This window comes from Lepidochelys kempii, chromosome 1, assembly GCF_965140285.1.
Source record: "Lepidochelys kempii isolate rLepKem1 chromosome 1, rLepKem1.hap1, whole genome shotgun sequence".
Taxonomy (NCBI): Eukaryota; Metazoa; Chordata; order Testudines; family Cheloniidae; genus Lepidochelys; species Lepidochelys kempii.
In genome coordinates, this window is record NC_136380.1 from 248,449,815 (window position 1) to 248,475,037 (window position 25,223).

The 25,223-nt window shown below is 43.5% G+C and overlaps 1 protein-coding gene across 5 annotated transcripts in view; it reads right to left on the minus strand.

The window, feature by feature from the left end:
* Positions 1-420: 420 nt before the first annotated feature.
* AGK (acylglycerol kinase) overlaps positions 421-25,223 on the minus strand; it is a 59,896-nt gene continuing 35,093 nt past the window's right edge. For 2 of the 5 annotated variants that reach the window (XM_073322228.2, XM_073322219.2), the window contains exons 5-16: positions 24,392-24,467; positions 22,931-23,023; positions 22,038-22,070; positions 19,868-19,962; positions 16,488-16,557; positions 15,550-15,629; positions 13,548-13,605; positions 10,914-11,061; positions 9,582-9,679; positions 7,219-7,289; positions 2,413-2,497; positions 421-876 (exon numbers count right to left, since the gene is read on the minus strand). In XM_073322228.2, coding sequence (XP_073178329.2) covers positions 739-876; positions 2,413-2,497; positions 7,219-7,289; positions 9,582-9,679; positions 10,914-11,061; positions 13,548-13,605; positions 15,550-15,629; positions 16,488-16,557; positions 19,868-19,962; positions 22,038-22,070; positions 22,931-23,023; positions 24,392-24,467 — 1,045 coding nt within the window. In that variant the 3' untranslated portion in view covers positions 421-738. Of the gene's footprint in view, positions 877-2,410; positions 2,498-5,296; positions 5,709-7,218; positions 7,290-9,581; positions 9,680-10,913; positions 11,062-13,547; positions 13,606-15,549; positions 15,630-16,487; positions 16,558-19,867; positions 19,963-22,037; positions 22,071-22,930; positions 23,024-24,391; positions 24,468-25,223 lie in introns of those variants that run through there. The other 3 variants (XR_012156046.2, XR_012156045.2, XM_073322256.2) reach the window with 3 other exon arrangements.

Here is a 25,223-nt window from a genome sequence, read left to right on the forward strand (position 1 = left end):
ATCATAGAATCATATAGAATATTAGGGTTGGAAGGGACCTCAGGAGATCATCTAGTCCAACCCCCTGCTCAAAGCAGGTCCAATCCCCAATTTTTGCCCCGATCCCTAAATGGCCCCCACAGGGATTGAACTCTCAACCCTGGGTTTAGCAGGCCAATGCTCAAACCACTGAGCTATCCCTCCCCCATTATGTAAGTGCATTGTAGCCTTCCTCCGAAGCATCCATCACTGACAAAAGGAGATAGGAGACCAGACTAGCTGACCTACGTATCTGTTCTTGTGTGGCAATTCCTGAATTTTATAAGCTCCCCTCCCATTAACCCCAGCAGCATCTTGTTCATAGTTTTTCCATAAATCGCAGAATTTACAGCTTTAAACACAGGTAAGAAAGGTGGCTCTAAACTCTCAAACCCACAGAAGTGTGTTTTCATTTCACTTTAATAGACACTTGCAGTAGAACGATAGCACATATTACAGCACTCACCTGTAGTACCGTACATGGAACAGTGACGGCTTCTTAAAAAAAAAACAGACACCACTAACTTGATCTGTTTCTGAGAGTCAAAGTTACACTTTTTACCTCTTTGGTACTTGCCAAGTCAGCAGTTCCCACCAAGGTGCCAACACCTTGTGTGTTCACTGGCCAAGTAACTAATGACGCTATGGGGTTAATCAGCTTAGTGCTCTCCTGGGTGACCCCGAAGATCCTGATGAGACTGGTCCCTCTGAGGTGACTTCTCACTGCACTGCTGGCTGGAGCATCTGTTCTCTCCTTCTGGGGTCACAGAAGAATTCGAGCTTCCGGGGTAACAGCTTCACTTCAACAGGCATGGCCTCATACTCCTCGCTATCTATGCCAAAGGAGCCCTCGGTGCCCTGTGTAGAATCAAGTGTAGGTCAGATGAATCAATTGTTACAATGATGCTGTAACAGTGGTACCTGGGCCCACTTATGTCTCCACTTCAGAGTGCTGCTGGGTTCCCTGCTGGGTCTTGACCCCCTCTGCCGTTTAGCCACACCAGTACATAGAGAGCGGTTACTGGCTGCACATACTGTATTAACCAGCTGTCATGTAAAATATTACCTCGCTCAGTAACTAATTGGCAATTTGGCAGGAATTAAATGCTAGATCCCTTTAATGGTCTGCATTGTTTAGATTTAAGGATTCTTTGCCCTTGGAATTACTATTTACAGCTGGGCTGAGTTTTTCTTTGAGATTGAAAAAAAAATTAAACAGTGATTATTTTGGTTCAAAACAATCCTGCTCAGACCTCTATTTTACACTGACACATACACAAAATCACCAGTGATTAATGCCAGTCCATCAACATGGTAATGGGTTTACTTTTGTACATAAACCATGTGCTTGCCTTCTGTTATTAAAGACCTCATCAGCAGTTAGGGAGTAAACGAGTCTGTCTTGACTGTATCCAGCCCTGAGCCGGACAGTTTTTGCAGGTATTTGCAAAGCCGGAGATTGTGATGATGTCGAAGCCATGTGTGAACGAGGATGCTGGCTAATGAAAACATTCATTATTCAGTCCAGTTGCCTGGGTGAGGACTTTACCAGAAGAGCAGAGTGCCAAAGATTCTCTCAACTCCTGGGAAGGGCCACTCTGCCAGGGTATGGATCTCATTTCTCCACAAGGCATATCAGGTCTCTAAAGAGGATTATAATAGCTAAAGATGTGGACATAACCTAGTAGATCGACTCTATACCCTTGCAAATGCAGGGCTTAGTCTTATTAAGATGATGTACTGGGATGTTAAACCCAAGCTAACATCTACCCTGCTGCCTTATTTTTAGGAGGCAACTAAAAATTAATCTGCTCAAACATTTCCTCAGTGTAAGGGCTGCCCACTTATCTAAGGTCTTGGGATTCATATCCGTAGCGCCTTTTGATCATTATTTCCCTCCTGGCCTCAGCTCAGTTAGCATGGGTCTTCATAATCCCACACCTCTGCTCTCCATCTTTTCACCTCTGGCAGAACCCTTCTAGACTGGCAATCTAAAGAAAGATTTAAGTACTCAGAGACTAGCCAGCAGAGGGGATGTGCACACACTAAGACATGAACTTTAGCAGGAGGCTGTTTTTCTATCCTACTCACACTGCAAGCATGGTGACACTTTTTGCTGGCTGGATGGACAGGAACGAACTGCTTCTGGAGCTGGGCCACACAGTTCCTACACTAGCCACAGACATGTACAGTAGTGATGCCTGACTCGGGATTACATCTTGGGTCTCCTGGTTTGGGAACCCATTTGTCTTTCTGACGGGCTGCACTGGAGGTGGCTTGCCTTATTGACAGTGAGGACAGCATGACCACCTGTCAATGCTGGGCGTTGGGGTTTCTTAGCATGTTGCACTAAGAAACAAGTGACCCCGCTTTCCACAATTTCTGGCTTCTCACCTCTGGAAGCTGCAAGATGCATCTGCTGGCTTGGACACACTGACTTCCTTCAGGGCACAACTGGGGGTCACACATCTTTTGACTTCTGTTCAAATCAAATGAGGAAAAAGAAGTATTAGCTTTCAGCAGAAGCAACCAGGCTTACAGGCACAAGACATACAGGAGGGTCATCAAGTGATTGTTAATTTAATTTCCTCCTTCCAAAAGAAAGTATGAGAGCTTTTGTGGCTGCAAGCATGAGGGACAGTTAGCGCTTCCTGGAGGTAGATGTTGCTTTTCTGCCACACAATTATTAATGCACCTCAATACTGACCTTCAGCACCCCACGCTTAGTGATGCGCTGGGTTTGTCCTGAGCAGCATCTGCCCACTGTGTCATCTCATAGGGTGGGTTTGTGATGTCCACTCACACGCAGAGCAGCATCATTCCTGTCTTCCTCATTTAGCACCAAACCCACAAAAATTACTGATGGCCTCAAAGAGCGTTCAGTAAATAGTTACGATTGAATACAGGCGCTAGAATCAGATGTACCTGTATCTTTAAGCTGGCGTTTGACAAAAGCTCTTCCAGTTTCATCACCGGCACAAGGTGAAGCAAAGGTTGCTTTATTAGTTTCACTCCTGTCTGGCAGTACAAACCCCCATTCATTTGACCTGTTCTAAATAAAATGTTCACTTTTGTAAACTTCGTCAGCCTGTCTCTCAGGTACTTACATGGCCCCCATTGCCTTAGTATATGAGCACCTCGATCTTTAACATGTTTATGTGGCTACAGTGGATTTAGGGAAGTATCATCATCTGCACTGTTCAGATGGGGAATGGAGGCACAGCGCAGCTAAATGACTTGCCCAGGAAGTTTGTGGCAGAACAGGGACACGAATCCAGGTCTCCCACGTCCCAGGCCAGCATGCTACCCTCTGGTTCATCCTTCCTCTCCAACTGGTAAAAATAATACTCTCATATATTCAGATCCTTTTGTTTTGTTAATTTATCAAGGGTTAAATTCACCTCAATGCACAGAGGCAGCACAAGGTCTATGCATTCCTAAGTCCCATTAACATATGCTTCATTCAGAGGGAATCGGTGGCACACAGACCTTTTGCTGACCCTCTGTACGAGAGAGAATTCCCCCATGCCCCAAAAGAACTGATCGCTGTATGCCTCTTCCTGTTCCCATATGCCAGAGACAGGCAGGTAAACAGAATAATACAGTCCTGACCTTCATGTATTGTGGCTCTCCAGAAATAAGCCAGAATAATCATGGCTATTTCCACACGAGAGTTACAGATCTCCAAAACAGGTGGAGTTGCTGCAGTATTATCTGTCCAGGGTTGTTCAATTAGGGCTTGTCTACACTTACTGGGGGATTGACGCACGGTGATGAATGCATCGGCGGTCGATTTAGCGGGTCTAGTGAAGACCCGCTAAATCAACTGCGGATCACTCTCCCGTCGACTCCTGTACTCCACGGATGGAGAAGCGTAGTGGGAGTCGACGGTAAGTAGATCTAAACTACGTTGACTTGAGTTACGCTATTCACGTAACTCAAATTGTGTAGCTTAGCTCAACTTTTTCCTGTAGTGTAGTCAAGGCTTAAGGTACAGAAGGCTGTAACAGGCTGAAAAGAAAGGATGGGGGGTTCAAACATCACTCAGTAATGGATGTCCTATGAATATATAACCAGGAAAGTCCCCTCAAAAGAGTTATGTGACTTTGGGAATGCAAACACTCTTAGAATTCATGCTGTGAAGTTGTGGGGGACAGGGAATGAGGGAACAGGACCACAAATAGGGGAGGAGGACAAAACCACAGAAAGGAAAGCTGAGATACCACAGGAAAGAGACAGGTGAGGAGACAAGCAATGTAGACATTGGGAAGTTTGTTTTTAACCATCTATATTAAAAGATTAATCAGTGAATTCAAGGGAGTTAACTTTCTCATAGTAGTATAGATTTATAAATCACTGACAGCATGCAATGCTCTTGATTTATACTGTGCTTTATAAACAAACAGTTAGACACCTTCCCTATTTCAGAAGGGTTCATGTGTTTGAATCCTGCAAACACATCTGTGCAGGCGGACCCCTCTGTCTGCATAGGGCACCACTAAAGTCAATGGGCCTCCACATGGGTGCATACTCTGCCTATGTGGATCAAACTGCATGATCAGGAAAGGCAAGACAGAGACAGGGAACAAAAGATCAGGAAAGGGAGCATGTTAGAAAAGCAAACAGGTACGCAGCTAGAACCAGTGTTAAGTACTCCTCTAGAGGTCCTACATAAGGGTCATAAGGGGTTTACTATTTATTCAGATCCTTACTCTGGTCTCTTACTCAGAGTAAGAAGAATCAGCAACAAAAATACATAACAATAACGAAGTTTTCATAGGCAACGATATCCCACTATATACTCTAACCTACACACACAAAGAGGCAAAAAGCTATTCACTGCATCACATCGCCAACTGGCAACACATACTGTGGCTGGAACATACCCCAAAAGAATAATTATCCCCCTAGTCCGTTACCTAGTCTCCAGCAGTGGCCAATGCTAAACGGTTACGAGGAACCCAAACCCCATCATAACGCACAACAGTGTACAATGGAGAAATGCCTGACCTACTCCACCTGGTAACCAAGCTCATGCCCTTAGGTGATGTCCCTTATAATTTTATACAGAGCTCAAGCTGGGGAGCGAGAAAGAAAATTAGTAGTGGTACATCGGGTATCTCCTCTTTTTCCCCCACAGAGCAGCAGTTTGAAGTGGGGCTATGATGTAATCACCTCAACTTAAATATTGATTTCATCCTAGCTGCTTGTTGTTATTCACATCTGAGATCTATAGACTTGGGGTTATACAAAGCACATGGTATGACCTAAATCTCACTTTGCAGTCCGATGGCATTCAGCCTCCAGCACTCCTTTCAGGTTCCAAAGCGTCCACTACCTTCAATCTCAACCATCTTCTGATTTCCCACACAGATTGAAGAGAGGGAGGCACTATCAGTCCTGACAGATTCTCCTCAATGCATTTCCACAAACTTTTCCACCCCCTGGCGAGGTAAAACGGGACAAAACTCCTCTGCACAAATGATTCCTCAAATGCTTCCAAAGACAAGCTCCTCTGCTCTGGTGGCTGGTAGCAGGGACTCTGTGATGAGGTGGCTTTGATGGTGGTGTCCTTTGAGACCTTTTCTTTCAGATGGCATTTTCTATTGTTGTCCCTCTCAGTCTTCTCTTTTGAGGGCTGAGCAGACCCTCTCCCTCTGTTCTCTCTTTCTTGATTTACCTACAGAATTCTGGGAGTAGATTAAGAAGAGGTGTTGGGTGCATGCTGCCAGCTGCATGAGTTTACATTCTTCCGCAGCTTTCTGCACGAATGTGTAACCAGTCACAGAATGTGACATACTGCTGGGAACCATGTATCCATGTATCCCATGTAGCCAGGAAACAATATGTGTTGCGTGTGTTGGTGACTGACTGGGAATGGAAGATACTTTTCTCTCTGAATTCCCGCTAATTTGCTGGCACCTTCCTGGTGGTGAGATGTCCCAGGCAAGATCACAAGCTCTTTTCCCCCCTCTCCTGGTAAGGCAGATTCTTTTTGCTGCCGATGGTAACAGTATCATAAACATTTCCTTCTATAAAGTCTTTACAGCACAGATTCAAATGGTAGGCAACCTACAATCAACATGGCTGATTCAATTTACACCCAATGCCACCTGATCAGTTATGTATTCATAGTTCTGAAGATACTGTTCCCACTGAAGTAATGTGGAGTGCTAAAATAAGTTGCCTACTACTGCTATTAATATTGTAAACAAGGTACAGATGTGCAGTAGCCATGCGGCACCTAAAAGCTGCTTATGACATTTCCACACCTTTCCATCTGGTTTCACTGGAGGGGGCCCTAGGACTGGAAAACAGCAGCTGCAACCAAAAGACCAGCCTGCTGGAATAAGCAGACTCTGATATTGTGGGAGACTCCTTGTGACACTTCTCTAGAAGCCTCACACTCCACTTCAACAAGGAGTAATAATGTGATAAATTTGGAATTGAGGGTACTTAGAGGAGGTAGGAAAGAAGCTCAGATCAGCACCTAGTGCTTCCTTTACAGAGCAGGAGAAATGAGCATCTCACAGGAAAGCATTGCAAGCAGAAGGGAAGTGGTGAATAAGGAGGTTAGAAGACTCCAGACCTCCTTCCATGTACCAGGCCCCCATGCCTGGAACCCCTGGTCTGCCCATGCTGTCACTCTATTTGTTCAAGTCCCTCCTTAAAATGCACTTCTTCCAATGGGGCCTTTCCAGCTGAGACCTTACTTCAGAGGTGTGTTAGTGAGCTGAGGGACTGAAGATCTTTATCCCGTCCCTTAAAAACTGAATCCTGGCACTAACAAAGGCATGTGCCAAACATCACCAGTGCCGTCACATTGATTCTGTTGTATCCCAGCCCCTCCATCGTTCATCTAAACTGCAAGATTTCTGGGGCGCGGATGTTGTCTTCCTACCTTTCTTTAAAGCACCTGGCCTCTTGATGGTGTTATACCAATAATAACGTCAGTCAGCATTGGAGAGGAGGAAAAGGGGAGGGTGCAGAAATCGTGGAAGGTAGGGAGGGGCGTTCTAGCCACACAACATTGGCTCTTGCTTTCAAAACAAGAAAATTAAAGTAAACCTGGATTTGAATGAACAAACCCAACAATCCCTAAAAGGCATTCCCCACTTTTGTCCTTGCCACACAAAAGCCAAGAATACACAATCAGTTTTGCGACTCATCTAGAAAATCTGACATCCTCCCCGTACTCACCCCCTATTTATGAAGTCTCCCTTGCTGACTGTATCTGATTCAATGCAAATATTCATGGAGTCTTCTGTGCGCTATGGAAGAGATTTAAAACACAGACAGTTAGTGTTTCTGCAGCATCACACCCTCCATACTCTCTTTAAGGAGACAGCCCATTTCCACATCCTGAACTGTCCCAGGAAAAGAGGGTTGGGTTGGTTTGTATTTTGTAAGGGATGAAAGGAAAAAGAATTAATTTTTTTCCTGACTTAAATGGTCAGCGTCAGGTTTCGAATGTTACCTAATGATTCCTTACCAACCATTATTCTGTACTAAACACCACATTACATATTCAACAAAAATATTAAACCAATTTTTATCATTTTACCGTTTATGGCATTGGTTTCTTTTTGCATTCCGTGCAACTAGTAGGACAATGGAAGTAGGCTATTCAATCTGACTTCTGTTCACAACAGATCCTACCTAGTCAACGCCTCTTCCAGGTTCTTATGTAGCACAGTGCTACAACAATTGGCCAGCAAGTGCTGCACGAGGAAATGTTTATTCATTTTAAAAAAAACCTATGCCCACTGGAGTTAAAAAATATGAACGATGGAAGCATTTCTTTTGGTCCTTGATTCTGTAAAAGCTTATCTGTAGAAAAGGTAGATTTGGGGTCAAAGTATAGCTGACATTGTCTTTAAAGTCCTGGCTCAGTTGACCGGTTGTCTTGATTTCTCACTTGCTACATGCACTTACATCAGGCCTATACTACGAACATTTGCCCTTACAGTAATGTTGGTTAGGGGTGTGATTTTTTTTAACAACATTTCTATTATGGCAAAAGCCCTAGTGTAAATTCAGCTAGACTGGCAAAGAAGTTCTTTTGCCAGTATAGCTTATTCCATCTGCGGAACCGGTGTAAGCTACACGGGAAAAAGCACTCTTTTGCTAGTACAAGCTGAATCTAAACTAGGAGGACTGGCTGATATAGCTATACATGTACAGCTATACCAGTCAACTCTATCTACTGTAGACTAGACCTCAACCTGGGATGGGAGGGAGGAAGGAATGACTCATGTTACTCATCTGAGACGCCGATGGCTGATTAACGAGCTATGTGATAGATTCCAAAGAGTCTCTATCCAGTCCCTTCAGGCTGGGGGGACAATGACCATTATATGTGGTCTCAGGGATGAGTGTAAAAGCATGGAGGACTTAAGGGGATCCAGATGGGTGGGGATAAGACATGATATGAAGATGCTTGTTTAACGGGGGTGAAACTGCACGAAGGTAAACTGTTTTGCTCCTGCAGCCACTCACCCAAAAGGTGGCCAGTTCATGGGGCTGCACTGGTGGCCACGGCAGTGAGCACATGCCCCTCCCCATTGACTAGTGAAGTGCCACTAGCGCTGGAGGCAAAGTGACTGGAAATGAAGAAGTGGCCGCAGGGACCACTGAGTTCTTCACTTCAGATCACAGGTTCAAATCCAGTCCAGCTCAGTACTGACCAAAGCTGTTACCAACCAAGGACTGTTGATGCTTTCGGTCCAGTTCCTGTTGGTAGCCTGCGCAGTGAGGCCAAAGGCTGTGTGGAAATTAAACTATCCCCGCACCTCCATACTGTGGCACGCTGGGGGAGGGCAGCATGGGGAAGCTTACACTATGTTGCCGGTTTTTTTCCTGGTCCTATAAAGAAAGGGCTGTGATCACTGTGAATGTCAGTCCAGCACTTTCCATCAGAACTAAAGACTTAAATCAACCCAGAAATCTTTGCTGTGATTTCACTGCTATGAAACATGGACTCCAGCCAGAGATGGTGTTAGGGGCGATTGAAATAAACAGCGGCATATTGCGCCAAGGAGGCTCTCACAGGGACAGCTTTATGTATCTCTCCCCCGCCCCTCACAAAACAAACAAATAAAAATTACCGGCTCCTATCCTCTTTAATTTAAAATGGCCTCTGTCCTTGTTTTAGTGCCAGCATTTCTGAGTCCTTCGCTCTGCAGTTGGCAGAGGGACAGGGTCAACATTCCAGGCACACGTCCAGGCTTACTGTTTCACTTCAGCATCAGTAAATAATATCTCCACTTTCCCATGGGGCAAGGAGCGGAGGTGCCTAGTCCCTGCCATGAAAGTGTTAGGATTTCGGTTGGTTACTGAAAACTTCCTGTTACACACACACTGCCCTCTCTGCCCCAATCTGGCTTCTGCAATCCAGTCTTGCAGGATCTTTATAATGACCCTTAAAACTGGCCCTCTCTCAGATTCTCCTGAAGTCCCATACTCACAAAGACAGAGTTTACTCTGTGTAGTCAGGAAGATGGGAGTTCAGCAAGGAAGGAGCGCTCTGCACAGAAAGGGATTTATTTAGACTGTGCTCTTACTGTCAGGTCAAGCTGCCTGTTCTGAGTCGTGATGGAGAGTTCAATGGTGGACAGCTGCATTTCCTCCCAGGCCTCCAGGGTTGCCTCGTGGGGGATTTCTGAGAATCCAGAAGGGAAGAGACCATTAGCCAGAAAGTAAATTACACAGGCCAGAGTTCCACTGCTGTGAAATATGAAAGAGCAGTGCCGGTGAAAGCGGCTCTGTCCCATTATTTCCACAGGCTTTGTTTCCTTCAAATTTAAAAAGCGACAAATAGAGAATGGAAGCTGTGAGGGCCGAGGCTGGAAAGTTAAGCTGACAAACAGCACATTGCACAAATGCTTTAAAAGCAGTCCCGAGTGACCCCAGATTGACAGGTCTCTTGGGCTCACAGAACAGGAGCACTTAGCAATCTATTAAAGGGATGTAGCCCCCACTCCAACAAAATCCAAAAGCTGTGACATTTAGGATGCTGTGCTAATATTTATTTCCCACAGACAACCTCTACTCATCCCTGCCACAGCCTATGCTCGCCACTTAGTCCTGCTTTTAGCTCATCGATACATTTGTAGGGCTTCTGGCCCGGAAGAACTGGATGGGCGTTGGAAATCCATCAATACTGGTGGAGCATGCAAGGCACTCCCCTGAGGGGCTGAATGTGCTGCCCATGTGACATTCCCACCCCCTGCTGGGCCAGGGACTAAGTGGCAAGAACTCCTACAGGGCAAGGTAGTGGGCCAAATCTAGGCCATCAAGATGGCCCTAGACTCACTATTTCAGTGAGTGTTTCTCACTCCTGTCGATACTTGCTCTCTATCCAGTAAACAAGAACATGCTTCCTCTGAGGGAGGAAGGATTCAGGGACTACTAGAAAGTGGCATGGTTGGCCGCCTACCGCCAGAAGTGCCTGCACTGTGCCTCTACAAAGTGCTTGACTTCTGTCTACGTGGGTATTCGTACCATGCGCATGGCCACTGTGTCTGAGCACTTGCTGGCCCAGCTAACAGCTCAAGTTCTTGTTGTACGTATGGTTTGTTGGGAGAGGGTCAGAGCATATTAAGTACTTCTCTGTCCTTTTTTTGAACACCATTACTTCCAAGCTAGCAATAACCATGATGGCTGCATCCCTGCAATCAGCCTGACAGGGCTTTTTGGACTGCAGATATACTGAAAAAGGATGGAAACCAGAAATAAAACCTGGACAACGTTTATACACTGCAGTGGAGTCTAAGGATAAAAGCACATGCAGACAGGATCCGCTCCACTGGTCTCTCCATGAAACAGTCTTATTGGATGGTGCACTGTTGGATAAAGCCCATCTCTGATTCTATGTCCTCACACATGCTGCTTACCCTTTTGGGGAGATGCCCAGTACAGTGAAAGCCTTCTGTAAATCCTCACATACAAAGAGGGTCTGGACGGCTTCTCTTCCGGCTCCTCAGGGGGTCTCTTGGTTGGGCCCAAATATGTAAGGGATGCTTGATGTTTCTGAGGCCATTCCTTGGATTTACCCAAAAAGGAGGAAGAAAAATGGCCTTCTGGTGAGCAAGCATCTGCTTATTCTGTGTGAGAGAGTGGGAGGTAACAGCTATGTTCCCTTCACAGCCCGAGGATCCCACTTTAAGGTTCTCCATCCTTCAGTTTCCCATGTGGGAGCTGACATTCTCCCAGCTGGGAAGGATTACACAAGACTCCAGAGCCTTTTCAGCTAGTCCTCCCTAGCAGAGCAATGAGGTGTATTTACTCCCTGGCAGAGGGCTAAGTGTGTGTTGCCTCTGCTGCAGGAGGATGAGAGAGAGAGAGAGAGAGAGAGAGAAATCTGTGCTAGAAATCCAGTTCTCCAGCCCGGCAACAGACAGAACTAACCATAGGGCCACAGGCGCAGCTCCAGTAACGTTATAAAGAATTTGAGAGGCAAAACACTAACATATAGCACACTGTTACTAGAGCCCTGCAAATCTGCAGCTATCTGCAGACCATGTTTGCAGATTGCGGGTGGATGAGGATCCAAATTTTATATCTAGAGCCCTGCAAATCTGCGGATCTATGCAGACCATGTTTGCGGATCGGAGGCGGATACAAATTTTGTATCCATGCAGGGCTCTAACTGTTATCCACTGATATTTCTGATTCTAATGCCAGAACTTTAGAGGCTAAAACAAAACATTAGCTACTCAGATAGTGCCCATGGCTAAAACTGGGGACACCATTTACTTCCTTTTTTAACTAACTTCTAAAAGACTAAATACATAGCCAGAGGGAATAAATGTTGCCAACTGCTGGTTTGGTATTGAAATTAACACACTACAGAAATTTAGCTGATAGCCCATGTGCACAAGGTACATATATTCGTCTTTGCACAGGACAATGGCGAGGACTGTAAGCGAAAAAGTTACAAGCTTATTTTGGATCATAGGACTCACAGTGTGTAGCCCTGCCCCCGCACAACTCTGAGCATGGTGAAAAATTGCATCATAGCTCATGGTCACATTAATAGGACTGATCGAATTGTTCAGAAAGAGCAGTACAAGCATAAGAATATTAATGATCCTGGGGAAAAAGCAGGGCCTGAACTTAGTATTTCTTCCAGATTACTGCTATGGCTCAAAACACTGTAAAAACTGCTATGTTTTGGACCACCATTTTAGAATAAAGGAGAATAGTCACTGTAATGACATTATATACAATCATGGTAAGTCCTTCACCCTGACTATTGTGATCAATTATGGGCACCCCATTCAAAAGGGGGACAGCAGAAATCGGAAAGGTGCAGAGTAGGGAAGTGAACATGATTAGTGGCAAAGCAAGCCTTCAAAAAAAGAAGAAACAAAAATAGTGGGACTATTTAGTTTAGAGAAGAGGTGAAAAAAGGTAACGTAGTAGAGTAATGAATGACACTGAAAAAGTCGATAAAGCTCTTCTGTCTACAAGATGGCTCTCGAGGAAATTTAAAGGCAAGAGATTTAAAAATGAGAAAAAGATTTTTAAAAACACTATATATAAACAACCTGTGGAACTCACTGCCACTAGATATCACTGAGGCAAATATCAGAATGCTCTTTAAGTCAGACATTTATGTGAACAATAGGAATATACCCAGTAATGCTAGCTACAATATAAATGTATACTATTACCAACTCTCCTGCTTCAGGATCTAAAGACAACCCCTAGCTGCCTGGGGTTAGGGAGAAACTTCTCTCATGGGCATGCTACTGCATAACTATCAATTAGTGGAGACATATGAAGCATTCTGTGCTGGCCACCATCACAGATAGGATGTGGGCTACATGGATCTGATCTGCTGTGGCAATTCCTGTGTAATATCACAGCATTTTTATGAAGGTTTGCATGTTTTACATGTTAAGGGGATCAGGAGGACAATGTGAGTAGAAGTGCATCACCTTTAACACAGGTCAGATGTTAAGCTTCACCCTGTCCCTGAGAACTTTAAACTAAGATATAAGCAATTAACCTTTTTGTTCAATTTATCCCGCCTGGGAGCCTCTGTCTGATTATCAACACTCATAATGCAGTCTAATTAGAGGCATTTTTTACATCAGATGAATAAATCAGGGTGAAACGTTACCATAAGGAAGCCTGAAGACAGACTGAATTGGAGAAAGATGGCTGAGCTCCCTCTACTGGTTATCAGCTGCACTAGCCTCTCTCTAGCTTCAAAAGTGGTTATTAGCTCCCTCTAGTGACTTTGACTATGGTTCCAGCAGTTCCTCAGACCAGGAATTTTACAATGTATTGTAAGAAACAACATACCCCACTCAGAGCTTCACAATTAAGGCGGAATGTGTTTCTAGGTATATAAATGAGCTGAACTTCCCCCTTCGTTTATATTGTCCCTGGAACTCCTCAATGGAATTATAATGCATGGAATATTGCTCCACATACAATGCACACACACTGCCTCTCTTTCCCCCTCGCTAGGTATACTTTGCTTTATTTTGTTATTTAGTAATGTAATAATACTTTACCTTCAGTGTATTGAAAAAATGAGCTGCTTTGGTTTTCAGAGGCCCGAGGTACCAGTATCTGAAAAGAACCGAGGCAAAATTCATGAGAAAACTCAGGGGGCATTGGGTAAAGTAAAATCTTCCTTGATGCAACACATGCCAATGTATATACACTTGCTTTCCGTTGAAGTTTATTCTTGTGCACTTGAACTTCAAGATACAACAAAAATGACTTATACAAGATTTATACACTACAAAATGTGTCGTTCCCACAACATAATAGCAGCAATATGTAATCATTAGCACTTTTAATCCTTTGATTTCAAAGTGCTTGGTGAAAGAGTATCACTATCCTCATATTACAGAAGGAGAAACTGCAGCACAGAGAACTTGCCCAAGGTCACACACCAAGTCAGTGGCAGAATCAGGAACAGACTCTTGACTCAAGTCCCATGTGCCATTGCTGGGTTGCACAGATCAGGGAAATGCATTACAAAACCTGCACTACAGGTGGCCCGACGCCTCAGCAGCAGAGTGCCACCTAGTTATCTGACACAATCCAAAATGACTCAGGTTCCCATGGTCAACAGCTGGTGGGATGCATCTCAGCAGGCTGCAGGAAGGGATGGGATGGAGGATGTGAAATCAATGACTTCAGAATTAAAGGAATGGATGCTCCTAACGTTTACTTGCCTGAAAGTGCTCTCAGATCAAATAAGTACAGTTACCATAAAGTACTGGATGACATTTAATGACACATGCAGAACGTAGACACAGCACATGAACTTCAGCAGGTCTGAAGAGTAGGAGACCCAGACTATATAGGCTTCCATAAACCTCAACCAGGATCCTGCCACACGTTACACTGCCACCACTAAGCCACTGACTCATCTGTCTACTAACCACCTCCCATCCCCAACATGACCTCCACCACACAAGACCACAGACAACATCATGGCAGTCCCACTGGATAGTGTCTAGACGAGAATTGAGGAATAACCATCAGGCAGCCCACAGAGGTCCCTGGAGCCCGTTACTACTCTTACGGTCCCTTCCCTGCTGAACTTGTGGCTCAACTCCATCTGTGCCACACCTTAGCTGGTGCCTTCCCTTTTAGCTACCCATTATGCCACCGGTGCAATATGGAGTCTGAAGCAGACCAAGTCCTGCAGAAGGACATCACTGCATGGGAAAGATTGGAGGGGTCGCAGTGTGTCGGAATGAGTGAAGACGTGGGAGTCTAGCCACTGGCAGGAACGCTAGTGGGTGTTTAGGGGAGAAGAGAATGCATCCCATTAGCTACTGGCCATGGGAAACTTGGGGCTACATCTAAGAGGCACTCCTGTCACACAGTGGCAAGCACCTTAGTGCCCTCACCAACTGCTGAATCCCCCTAGTGACAAACACTCTGATCCAAGCCGGGCCTTGTCACCCCATTCTGCTAACTCCCAACCCCTCATCTGCTGACTGAGGTGGTTCATTTACGAACTACCACATCCCTTTGCTTCCCAGGCACCCAACAGCTGCAGCATAGCTCAGTAATATTCATTTGGAGCAAACCCAGCATTTATTACTTTAGTGATCAGAAAATCATCAGACAGTACATTCCATGCCACTCCTGGCAGGAACTGAAGGACATTTCTATTGCATCTAATGTTCTTTGCTGGAGTTGAATTTCATTAAGAGTGAGTGTGTTGTGTCTTTTCCTTGGTGACTGATGAAACACAACGTTACTCAGACAGGAGTCAGGAAAAAGCTTTCCCATTGGCTTTGTCTGTGAAAGAACTTCCAGAATTGGAGATCATAGGGCAAGTGTGAAGTTAACATTTGCAAAATCAGGTCAGCAGAAAGTAAAATGCTAAATGCATATGAAAGGGAACATTGAAATGCCTTACGCTTTATCATTATAAAATGCTATGGAATGGGCCTATCTTTGTCCTTGTCACTGCAAGATTTGGGATAGGAAATACCAAGGGATATAAAAAAAAGGCACAGCTACAAAAAACACATTGTATTTCTTTACTTGCTAACTTTAACTCCTGCATCTCTGTAGGATCCCCATCTTAATCCAGTCACTGCAAACACTGGCTGCTCCTTCTCTCCCTGTAAAAAAAAAAAAAAAAAAAAAAAAAAAAAAAAAGCAATTTAGTGCACATTTACATTCTTTTTTGCAACCATGAAACAGTCATTCAGCTAATCTATGACCAATCTCAGAGGTGAAATTTTATAGCAAGGGTGTCCTATAATAACCAAAAGCAATAAGGGCTGGACAGAGCTCAAGTGGTACATTCTGTCTACTCCAACAGAGAGAAAATCATAGCTGAAGGTTTCCAAGGTGCCAGAAGTTCACTTTGACTGCACACCCAGCAAGGATTATTTCAGTTTGCGGATACCAGGAGCCCAAAGAAAGGTGTGCTGCACAGCACCACTAAACACCCGCTGGAAAGACAGCTGTTAGCTCACAGAACAGATACACCAGAAAAAGGAGGTATACAAACGTGACAGACATGGTCAAAGGTTTTCCAGGATGGCAGGTTATTAATCCCAATATCTACACAAGATGTATTTTAAATCAATTCAGACAGCTATTATCTCATTCCTCCGGAAATACCAGCATTTGCAAGTTATGCATTCATCGAGCACTTTCAGCCTCAAAACAACATTTTTAAATACTCAAATATTCCCTTTAGCTCAGAACATCCCACTTTATTGTATGCAACCCATTAGGAGGGCAAATGAAAGGATTTCCACTATAATAACTATTGTCATAAGCACAAAGTGATGACATCACTGACTGGAGGGGGAGTATTCTTGTGTAAACATTATCTAACAGGATTCCCCAATACTATGGAGAATGGAATGGCCAGAGTGCATGAGAAATAAACAGAAAAGCATTAAGAATACTGTTTTCACCTAAAAGTGTGAATGGAAGGTGCCATTTAAAAGATTTTTTTTTTTAACCTTGATCTGCAGTACATCAAGTGGAATGGTCTCGCCCTTCAGAATGGCCAATGTAGCATCAGCAATGCGTCTGAAAAAAAGCCAGAAGGCCACAAAAAAGAAGTGTGTGCTTTTAAAGTATTATTTATTTATATTACAGTAGCACTTAGAGACTGAGCAAGATCAGTGCCCCACTATGCTAGGCACTATACAAATACACAGTAAGAGACAGTCACAGCCCCAAAGATCTTACACTCTAAATAGTGTGTCATTTTCTTATAGGATGGGAAGCAAAAGGAGTCAGCAGCAGTAATGAATGACAAAAGCCAGGGTAACTTTTTCAGAGAGGATCATCCAATTACTTTTGAGGAGCATGTACCTACTATATTCCTTACCTCCTTAAGGATTCAAATTGCAAATTTCTTTTACTATTGGCAAGCAGAGAATGTGCTGGGGGTCTGTGCATAGGACCGAACTCAGTCAAAATACGAGTGCATATTGCTGCTGTTTTTGCAGCATATCAGTGCACTTATCTGGACAAGGGAGCACAATACCTATTTCCTTGCACAAGACAAGATTCATTCCTCGTTGTCTTAGATTTTGTGGGCATTGACAGTAAGACAGTGACTTTGGATAAAATATGGGAGAGATTTAAAAATATCATTGCTCTTAGATGGTGTAATTTTTATAAATGATTCAGGGATTTAATGTACGTTAGTATACTAAATTAATCTGTTCTACCCTCCTTTAGCCTTATATTGTGCCCATCATTATTGCCAGTCTTAACCCAGCCTTCATGCTGCTGCTGCTGGTTGCTGCTTATCCCCCAGGGTTAATATTAAGCCATGACACATGGCCTCAAAGCTTTTCTCAACAAACTATTTAAGATTCTGTACCACAGAGCCTGTTCATAGAATATCAGGGTTGGAAGGGACCCCAGAAGGTCATCTAGTCCAACCCCCTGCTCGAAGCAGGACCAATTCCCAGTTAAATCATCACAGCCAGGGCTTTGTCAAGCCTGACCTTAAAAACCTCTAAGGAAGGAGATTCTACCACCTCCCTAGGTAACACATTCCAGTGTTTCACCACCCTCATAGTGAAAAAGTTTTTCCTAATATCCAATCTAAACCTCCCCCACTGCAACTTGAGACCATTACTCCTCGTTCTGTCATCTGCTACCACTGAGAACAGTCTAGAGCCATCCTCTTTGGAACCCCCTTTCAGGTAGTTGAAAGCAGCTATCAAATCCCCCCTCATTCTTCTCTTCTGCAGACTAAACAATCCCAGCTCCCTCAGCCTCTCCTCCTAAGTCATGTGTTCTAGATCCCTAATCATTTTTGTTGCCCTTCGCTGGACTCTCTCCAATTTATCCACATCCTTCTTGTAGTGTGGGGCCCAAAACTGGACACAGTACTCCAGATGAGGCCTCACCAATGTCGAATAGAGGGGAACGATCACGTCCCTCGATCTGCTCGCTATACCCCTACTTATACATCCCAAAATGCCATTGGCCTTCTTGGCAACAAGGGCACACTGCTGACTCATATCCAGCTTCTCATCCACTGTCACCCCTAGGTCCTTTTCCGCAGAACTGCTGCCTAGCCATTCGGCCCCTAGTCTGTAGCGGTGCATTGGATTCTTCCGTCCTAAGTGCAGGACCCTGCACTTATCCTTATTGAACCTCAACTGTTAAACATGTTTAAGGTACATTTTCTCCTTCAGTCACTGAATAAGACCTGAGTTCAAGATTGCGCACATTTCCCATGACACCTGTCTATATAAAACACTTTAGGTCAATCCAACGTCCACTGAAGTCAATAGGAGTTTTTCCATTGGCTTCAGTGGGCCTTGGATCAGTCCCTTAAAGAAGGAAAAGGAACCTTTTTGTCCATTCCTTGGCTCTTTATGGTGTTTGAACTCAGAATTTAAGTCCAATAAGCAAAGGAGGAACCAATGTCCAAATATCTAAAATGTTACTATTTATCATTCTTATGTCTGCAGTCAGGTTCTGTTACCAACATGGGCTGTTAAGCAGCTTATTGACAAACTCTTTTCAACTCCACCAATATATTGTGGTCCCCATCTATGAAATTTATCAACGGACAATAAGATCTCTCAATTCATATGGCTTCTTCAAAGCCCAAACATAAAATTATTTTTATCCTACTGTTGATTAGAGCAGCGGTTCTCAAAGCCGGTCCGCCGCTTGTTCAGGGAAAGCCCCTGGCGGGCTGGACCGGTTTGTTTACCTGCCGCATCTCCAGGTTCGGTGGTTCGCCCTCCTCCAGCCAATGGAGGCTGCGGGAAGCGGCACGGGCCAAGGGACATGCTGGCCGCCCTTCCTGCAGCCTCCATTGTCCTGGGGCGGTGAACCGCGGCCAGCGGGAGCCGTGATTGGCCGAACCTGCAGACGCAGCACGTAAGCAAACTGGTCTAGCCCGCCAGGGGCTTTCCCTGAACAAGCAGCAGACCGGCTTTGAGAACCACTGGATTAGTGCATTGTCTATCTTGTTGAGCTGCAAAGCACTCGGAGTTTTAATGAAGGATCAGATGTTATGCCAGTTTGGCTTGCAGGCACTGTGTATACCAGCAACGCTTCCACAGAGCAGAATGCTAATGAGTTACTGTGACAAGAGTGAACAGAGCTTACAGTGAAGGGAATAAATCCATTAGTATGGGAGAAATTGGAAGGTAGAAAAATGTGGGAAGAGGAAGAAAAGTTGGTTAATTACATTTTTTTAAAAAACAAACAGAAAAATAAGCTTATGTTTAACATAGCGAAATGCAGAAATATGGTCACTGCCTGACTGGATCAGACCCATGGTCTGTTTTGTCCACTATCCTGTCTCCTGGTGACCAGGAGAATCCTAAACAGATGCTTCAGAGGAAAGCACAAGAAGCCCTGCAGTGGGCATATACAGTGTATATTGTCCTATATACTGGGGAAGTTTCTTCCTAGCACTTATTAGGCAAATATTGGCTTATACACTGAAGCGGGAGAACTTGTATTCTTTCCAAAACCATTGGGTTGTTTTGTCTGTTGTATCTCTGGCTAGTCTCATTATCCATATAAATGCCCAATCCTGGTTTGAATCCTGCCAGGCTCTTGGCTTCAAGGGTATCTTGGGGTTGGGAGTTCCACAGGATAAACTGTGCATCCTAAGAAAAAAATATTTCCTTCTGTGAGTTTTAAATTGGCCTTTAAATTTCATTGACTCACATGCCCATCCAATTTCCCAATAACTGTCATGCCCTTCAGACTACCAATTACTGTGTAACCCAGAGGGGAAGGGAGGAGAGATAATAGAAGAAAGACCTAAAAAAACCCCCAAACTACCAAGCAGCATTTCCCCCTCAAAAATAAAACCAAATCTCCCCTCCCTCTTGCATGCAAAACTTACTGGACTTGGTTTAAGCTTCCAGGGTAGAGAGTTTGGCTCAGGGTACTGGTCTTTCCAAGGGGAATGAATCCAATAGGAATCTTACTGAAGGTAGCCTGGAAACATGAAGGAAGTAAATTCACATTTGCATCAGCTGAATTAAGCTTCCTGTGTGGACTATTGCCCCCTTGGCATTAAGCAGTCGGGCACTTCCCGAAATGAGATAGTAAACACATAATGACTCAGAACATGGCATTGGAATCTCTGAACCCACCAGTGCCAACTGGCTACAAAGGAGCTTTCTGTAATCATTAGGAGCATCATTACACACAGGTTGGCAGGTATACACTACCTAATGTATGGATTCGGTCAGCAATCTGCCATCTCTCTGCAACTCAAGGTGGCATCTGAAGCCCTGATGCACTGAATCTCATTTACCTTTGCAGAAGCCCCCTTGATAGAGAAACCTTGCATGACAAAAGAGATTTCCTCAAAAAGTGTGAATTGATACAACAGAGGCTTTGATTGTGGAAGTCATTGCTTGTGTTGGTTTCTGGCCCATGGTGCAGTAAAGGCCTTGTTGCTGGAGCAAGCTAGTGTACCACCATCACAATAAACTGTGTTCCCTGAAGTGTGTAAGCAAAACAATGTAAACTACTGTATATCACAATGTACTCTCTCTCTCTGCTGGGTACTGTGGCTTGTAGCACTGTGACACTGCAAATCCACATCAGCTAAACTGTACCCCTTTGCCATCACTTTTACCTGCTATCCCCTCACTTGTAAGCCCTTGCACCTCCTAGCACCCTCTTCTCACTCTACACAGTGTCATTTTATAGCTTGCAAGAGATTGGCTCTTCGTAGGCCTACTTGCTCCTACTTTGAAGTGAGCTGTAGCTCACGAAAGCTTATGCTCAAATAAATTGGTTAGTCTCTATGGTGCCACAAGTACTCCTTTTCACTTTACTAAAGAGGGCATCTCTTTAGCGCCTTTAATGGGCTCTTCCTATAATCAGAAGTGTTGTTAAGACACAATCCATAAAGGGAAGGCAGAGCACAAGCAGGTGGACAAACCTGCAAGAAACCATTACCTCTACCATGTGGACGGACAGTAGAGACAAAATTCTGTGGGGTAGGAGAATTCTGTGGCCCAAGAAAAGCAGAATCAGAAGCTCCGACTATGCTACAATGAACTCCCACACCCTGCGGAATAATGCAGCATACAAAATATTCTGGGCTGTTGTAAATTAGCATAAACTGCATTGCAATGCACAGTCTTTCAGAATACTATCAAGTGCTCGAAGTAAACAAATGGAGAAAACAGAACAGTCATTCTTTTTTCTCCACTCTCTTTCAATGATAGGGAACTTATGGGTCAACTGCAACAGTAAGAAGTACAAAAAACTGCAGAGAAAAATGTTTTGTTGTCGTTATTCGTTTTTTAAGTTCACAGAGTCCCTTTAAAAATTACCGGCTTATTTGCAAATTTTAAATATAAAATGTTTGTCTTGTCACATTCAGACAAAGTAATTGTGTAAGCAGCCAGAAGTCCAATTGCCAAGAGGATCATCAGATCCTTGTCTGGATTATTTCATTGCCTTTTTGCCAGAGTTCTGCCAAGAGGTTTTGGGAGCACTGCTCCCCTGCTTTATTAATAAGCAGTGTCCCATCCCTAGTAAAACATATCATCGCTTCCAGTGTGAATATTCTAGTATGAGCCCTTAAAATTAGCTTTTTGCAACCATTTATGTCAGTAGAAATTCACGGCTTGAATACGGACGTTAAGTGAGCATAGAAGGAGTAGGAGCACAGCCACAATGAATTCAGTTATGGGTTGCAAATACAGAAAATCACTTGTAGTTTTTTCTACAGCTCTATTGCCAAACAAAAAACTAGACACAATTGGGCCACAGGCCTTTGAAAATTTTGTGTCTGGCTTCTGCACATTCCTTGCTCTGTAACTGGAAGCCCCCCAACAGTTTGGGCTGGGAGCCATTCCACTCATTGAAAAAGGGAGAGAGAAAAAGGATGTGCACAAAACTGCAGGATACTAGCACGGCTGACTCATTAAACAGCAAGCTGGCTTGGATTATCTGCAGGAGTCCGCCTGGACCAAGAGGCTCAATTGGATGCTTGGGAGTGCCCCTCAGATATAAATTAAAATAAATAAAAAACAAACACACTACCTCACCTCATCTGCTCTGCGGAGGAGTCCGGTTATGACCTGAAAGATAGTGGAAATATTTGGCTTTTGGCTTCTTTTGTGCAGTTTACAGTAGAAACATATGAAATGCAGACATTTGCTGTTCAGAATAGATGCACTTTTATGAGGCCTCCAATGTTTTATGGAAGGAGCTGTAGTTTCTTACACAAAAAGGGGTACATTTTCTGTACCCACCATAGAGAATGGCAGGGGTTTGAATGTACAATCACTGATTAAATGCATATGCTGACTTCAAAGATGTAACAGAACCAGATGCTTGGGCATGTTTTATGATGGCACTCAGTGTGCTCTTAACACATGAGGAAATCTAAAATGTATCTTCCAGAAAGGCATGGAGAATCCACTACTTCCCTTGGCAATTTGTTCCAATGGTTAATCACCCATATAATATGAAATTACTGCACACAAACACCACTCTATTTTGAATCCTTTGTAACTGTTTAAACATTCTTTGTCTACATCCTTTCACCCTGGACAAAGCATGCATCCCTCACGCAGGGCTATGAACCCCAGTTTTCAGTCATTATAACTTTCTGGTTTGTGTGTGGAATATCTGCAGATTAGTTTTAACCCCAAAGTGATGGGATGTACGTGCATAGGTGGGTGTGTTCTTTCACAGAGTTTGAGTTATGCTACTATGAACATCAGTTGCTTGGGAAAGCATTTTCTGATTTCTTTATTGCCCAGTAACTCTCAAGTGGTTTCATTGTCAAAACTAATCCACAGCATGTTTTGGAATGAACATGTCTCATACCAGAACAATAGCATTCTACAACTATGTTACACAACCCTCCATCTTTCTATCCCCAATATGGATTGTGACTTTTTATATACAAGCCAGGAGAAAGCTCCTGCGGTACCTCCTGTACAGTTCCATCCCCTCCTGCAATAATGATCAGGTCCGTATTTTCCATCAATTCCAGCAGCTTTTTTGCTTGTCCTTCGTAATCTGTCTGAGATACCAACAGAGACCAATGGTCAGAAACTCAGCTTACCATGCCTACGGCCGCATGTCCACAGAGAAGTCTTGGATACATATGATTTGCTCTATTATTGGTCTCGTCAAAACACCATACACGTATTACATCACATGCACAGAAATCACTTCACTGAGGAGTGAAACATGTCCCCTGTTTAATAGCACTACTTGTTGAAGCAGCTCACATGCCACAGTGAACCCAAGACAGATGTATTTGGAATACAGTTGTATTCCACTGAAACTGCATGGAGAATTAAGATTGATTGCATGTAGTCTAAAAAGAACTTAACACAAACACCTGGATTGTGACTCTTGTTCTTGCAAAAGAAAATATCACAGGATCTTTTAATGGTCATAAGTGGTAAGGACTGTAGTTTTGTCTGCTCCAAAAAAGGCAGCACATCCAGAAGAATAACGCCTCTGAACATGCTGGGGAAGTGGTTCAGTGTTGAAGGTACAATGCCCCCCTACTAAACCACAAGAGGGTACAATGCCACCTTCTGAACCACAAACTTTTCTTCCTGCAGCACCTCGGTTTTTTGTAGTGGTCTCTCATCTAAGTACTGGTGCAATCACATTCTGCTTAACTTGTGAAATCTAAAGCAGCACCGTTGCAGTTTGACAAGAGACTTGTAAAATAAATACAATAAATAGAATTTCCTCTTGGTCTGACACTGTATTTTTTAGTAGAACAAACACCAATAAAAATAGGGGGTTTATCATGGAAATAACACAACCTCATCAATAAGGCTACAAGACAGAAAGATACATTCATAAGAGTACACATATCTTCCAAAGAGCAGTTTTTATTGCCAGTGTGTAATGCATACTAAACAGCAAACACAACAGTCTCAAGGATTCTTCAGAAACAGCAGGAACCCTTCACGTTTGTTTTTCCTTTTCTTCCCAGTGAAGGCTCTTTGCAAATTCACACCCCTTTGTAGTTCAGCATTCCCTCAGGAGAGCAGAACATTTCATTTGGGGGGAGCTATTAAGGTATGCAAGATTATTTTTAATTAATCTGCAGCTCTCAACTGGATTGAAAAACTTTCTCACATCAATTTTACATGTTGAGGCAGAACTGGTAACTCCAAGCACCGTGTGGACTGTGTGGTTGTATTACCATCTGACACTCAAATATTTGGGAGAGTCTCCTCTCAAACATCAGTTATAGAAGAGTTGCCACTCACACCCACACACATGTACACTTACCCTCAGTCAACCCTACTGAAAATTAAAAAGCATTCAAACAGCCTTTAAATTAATTGGGAAGTTTAAAAACTCAGCATCAGTCCAAGGTCTCAGCATAACACACAGGTTAATGTAACAGATCAGGTCTTACCTTAACTATGGTTATATCCAAGCCAGATAAATGTAAAATTGGGGCGGCATTCTTTTCAAAAAGGTTTCTCGCTTTTCTGGAGAAAATAAGGGGGAAATCATTTAATCATTGAGGAGGAAGAGGAGGGAGGTGGTGAAAATTCAAAGCAAAGAAAATCCAACAAAAAAAAAAGAGTACATGTTCTGTGGTACAAGTCTTTCAGCCTGTCTGTCAAAAGTCAGTCAGAAGAGGTGGGTTTTGTTTTGGTCCAAATGTATGAATTTTCTAGACCGATTCTTAAGTATGTCAACTTTTTTATGCAGTCTTTATAAATGCAAAGGAGTTGTTTTAAACATGTTCCAAAAATAATTAGTAATAATCAAAACAAGAGCTTGAAAGAGTAATTTATTATTTATTACACAATTAATGTGTTATGGAGCACCATGCCTTAAAGTCATGAAGGAAGCAAATTCTAGTTTTAAAGGGGAAATATTTTTAAAGTTACTTGTTCTATATATTATTTAGTAAGTTTAAAAACAAAAACTTTACCTGACCTTATTTTGGTAAAGCTCACATGCATTTTATGCCTGGAACTGCATAATAAAATAACCAAGCCATTAATTATACATTACTTGCAAGGAGCAGAGCCCAGGGAATAGAAAACGGAGGCTTTAAATTATGGACACTGTACATTTTTCAAAGATGAGTGGTTTGTCACAATTCCACCCCATCGCCATAGAACAAAACATGTGAGACAAAGTACTTCCAGGACAGGTAACTTAATGGTCCTTTATTATTATTCACTGAACCCCTCCAGAGATGAGACAGGGAGTAAAGCCAATCAGTAGAGATA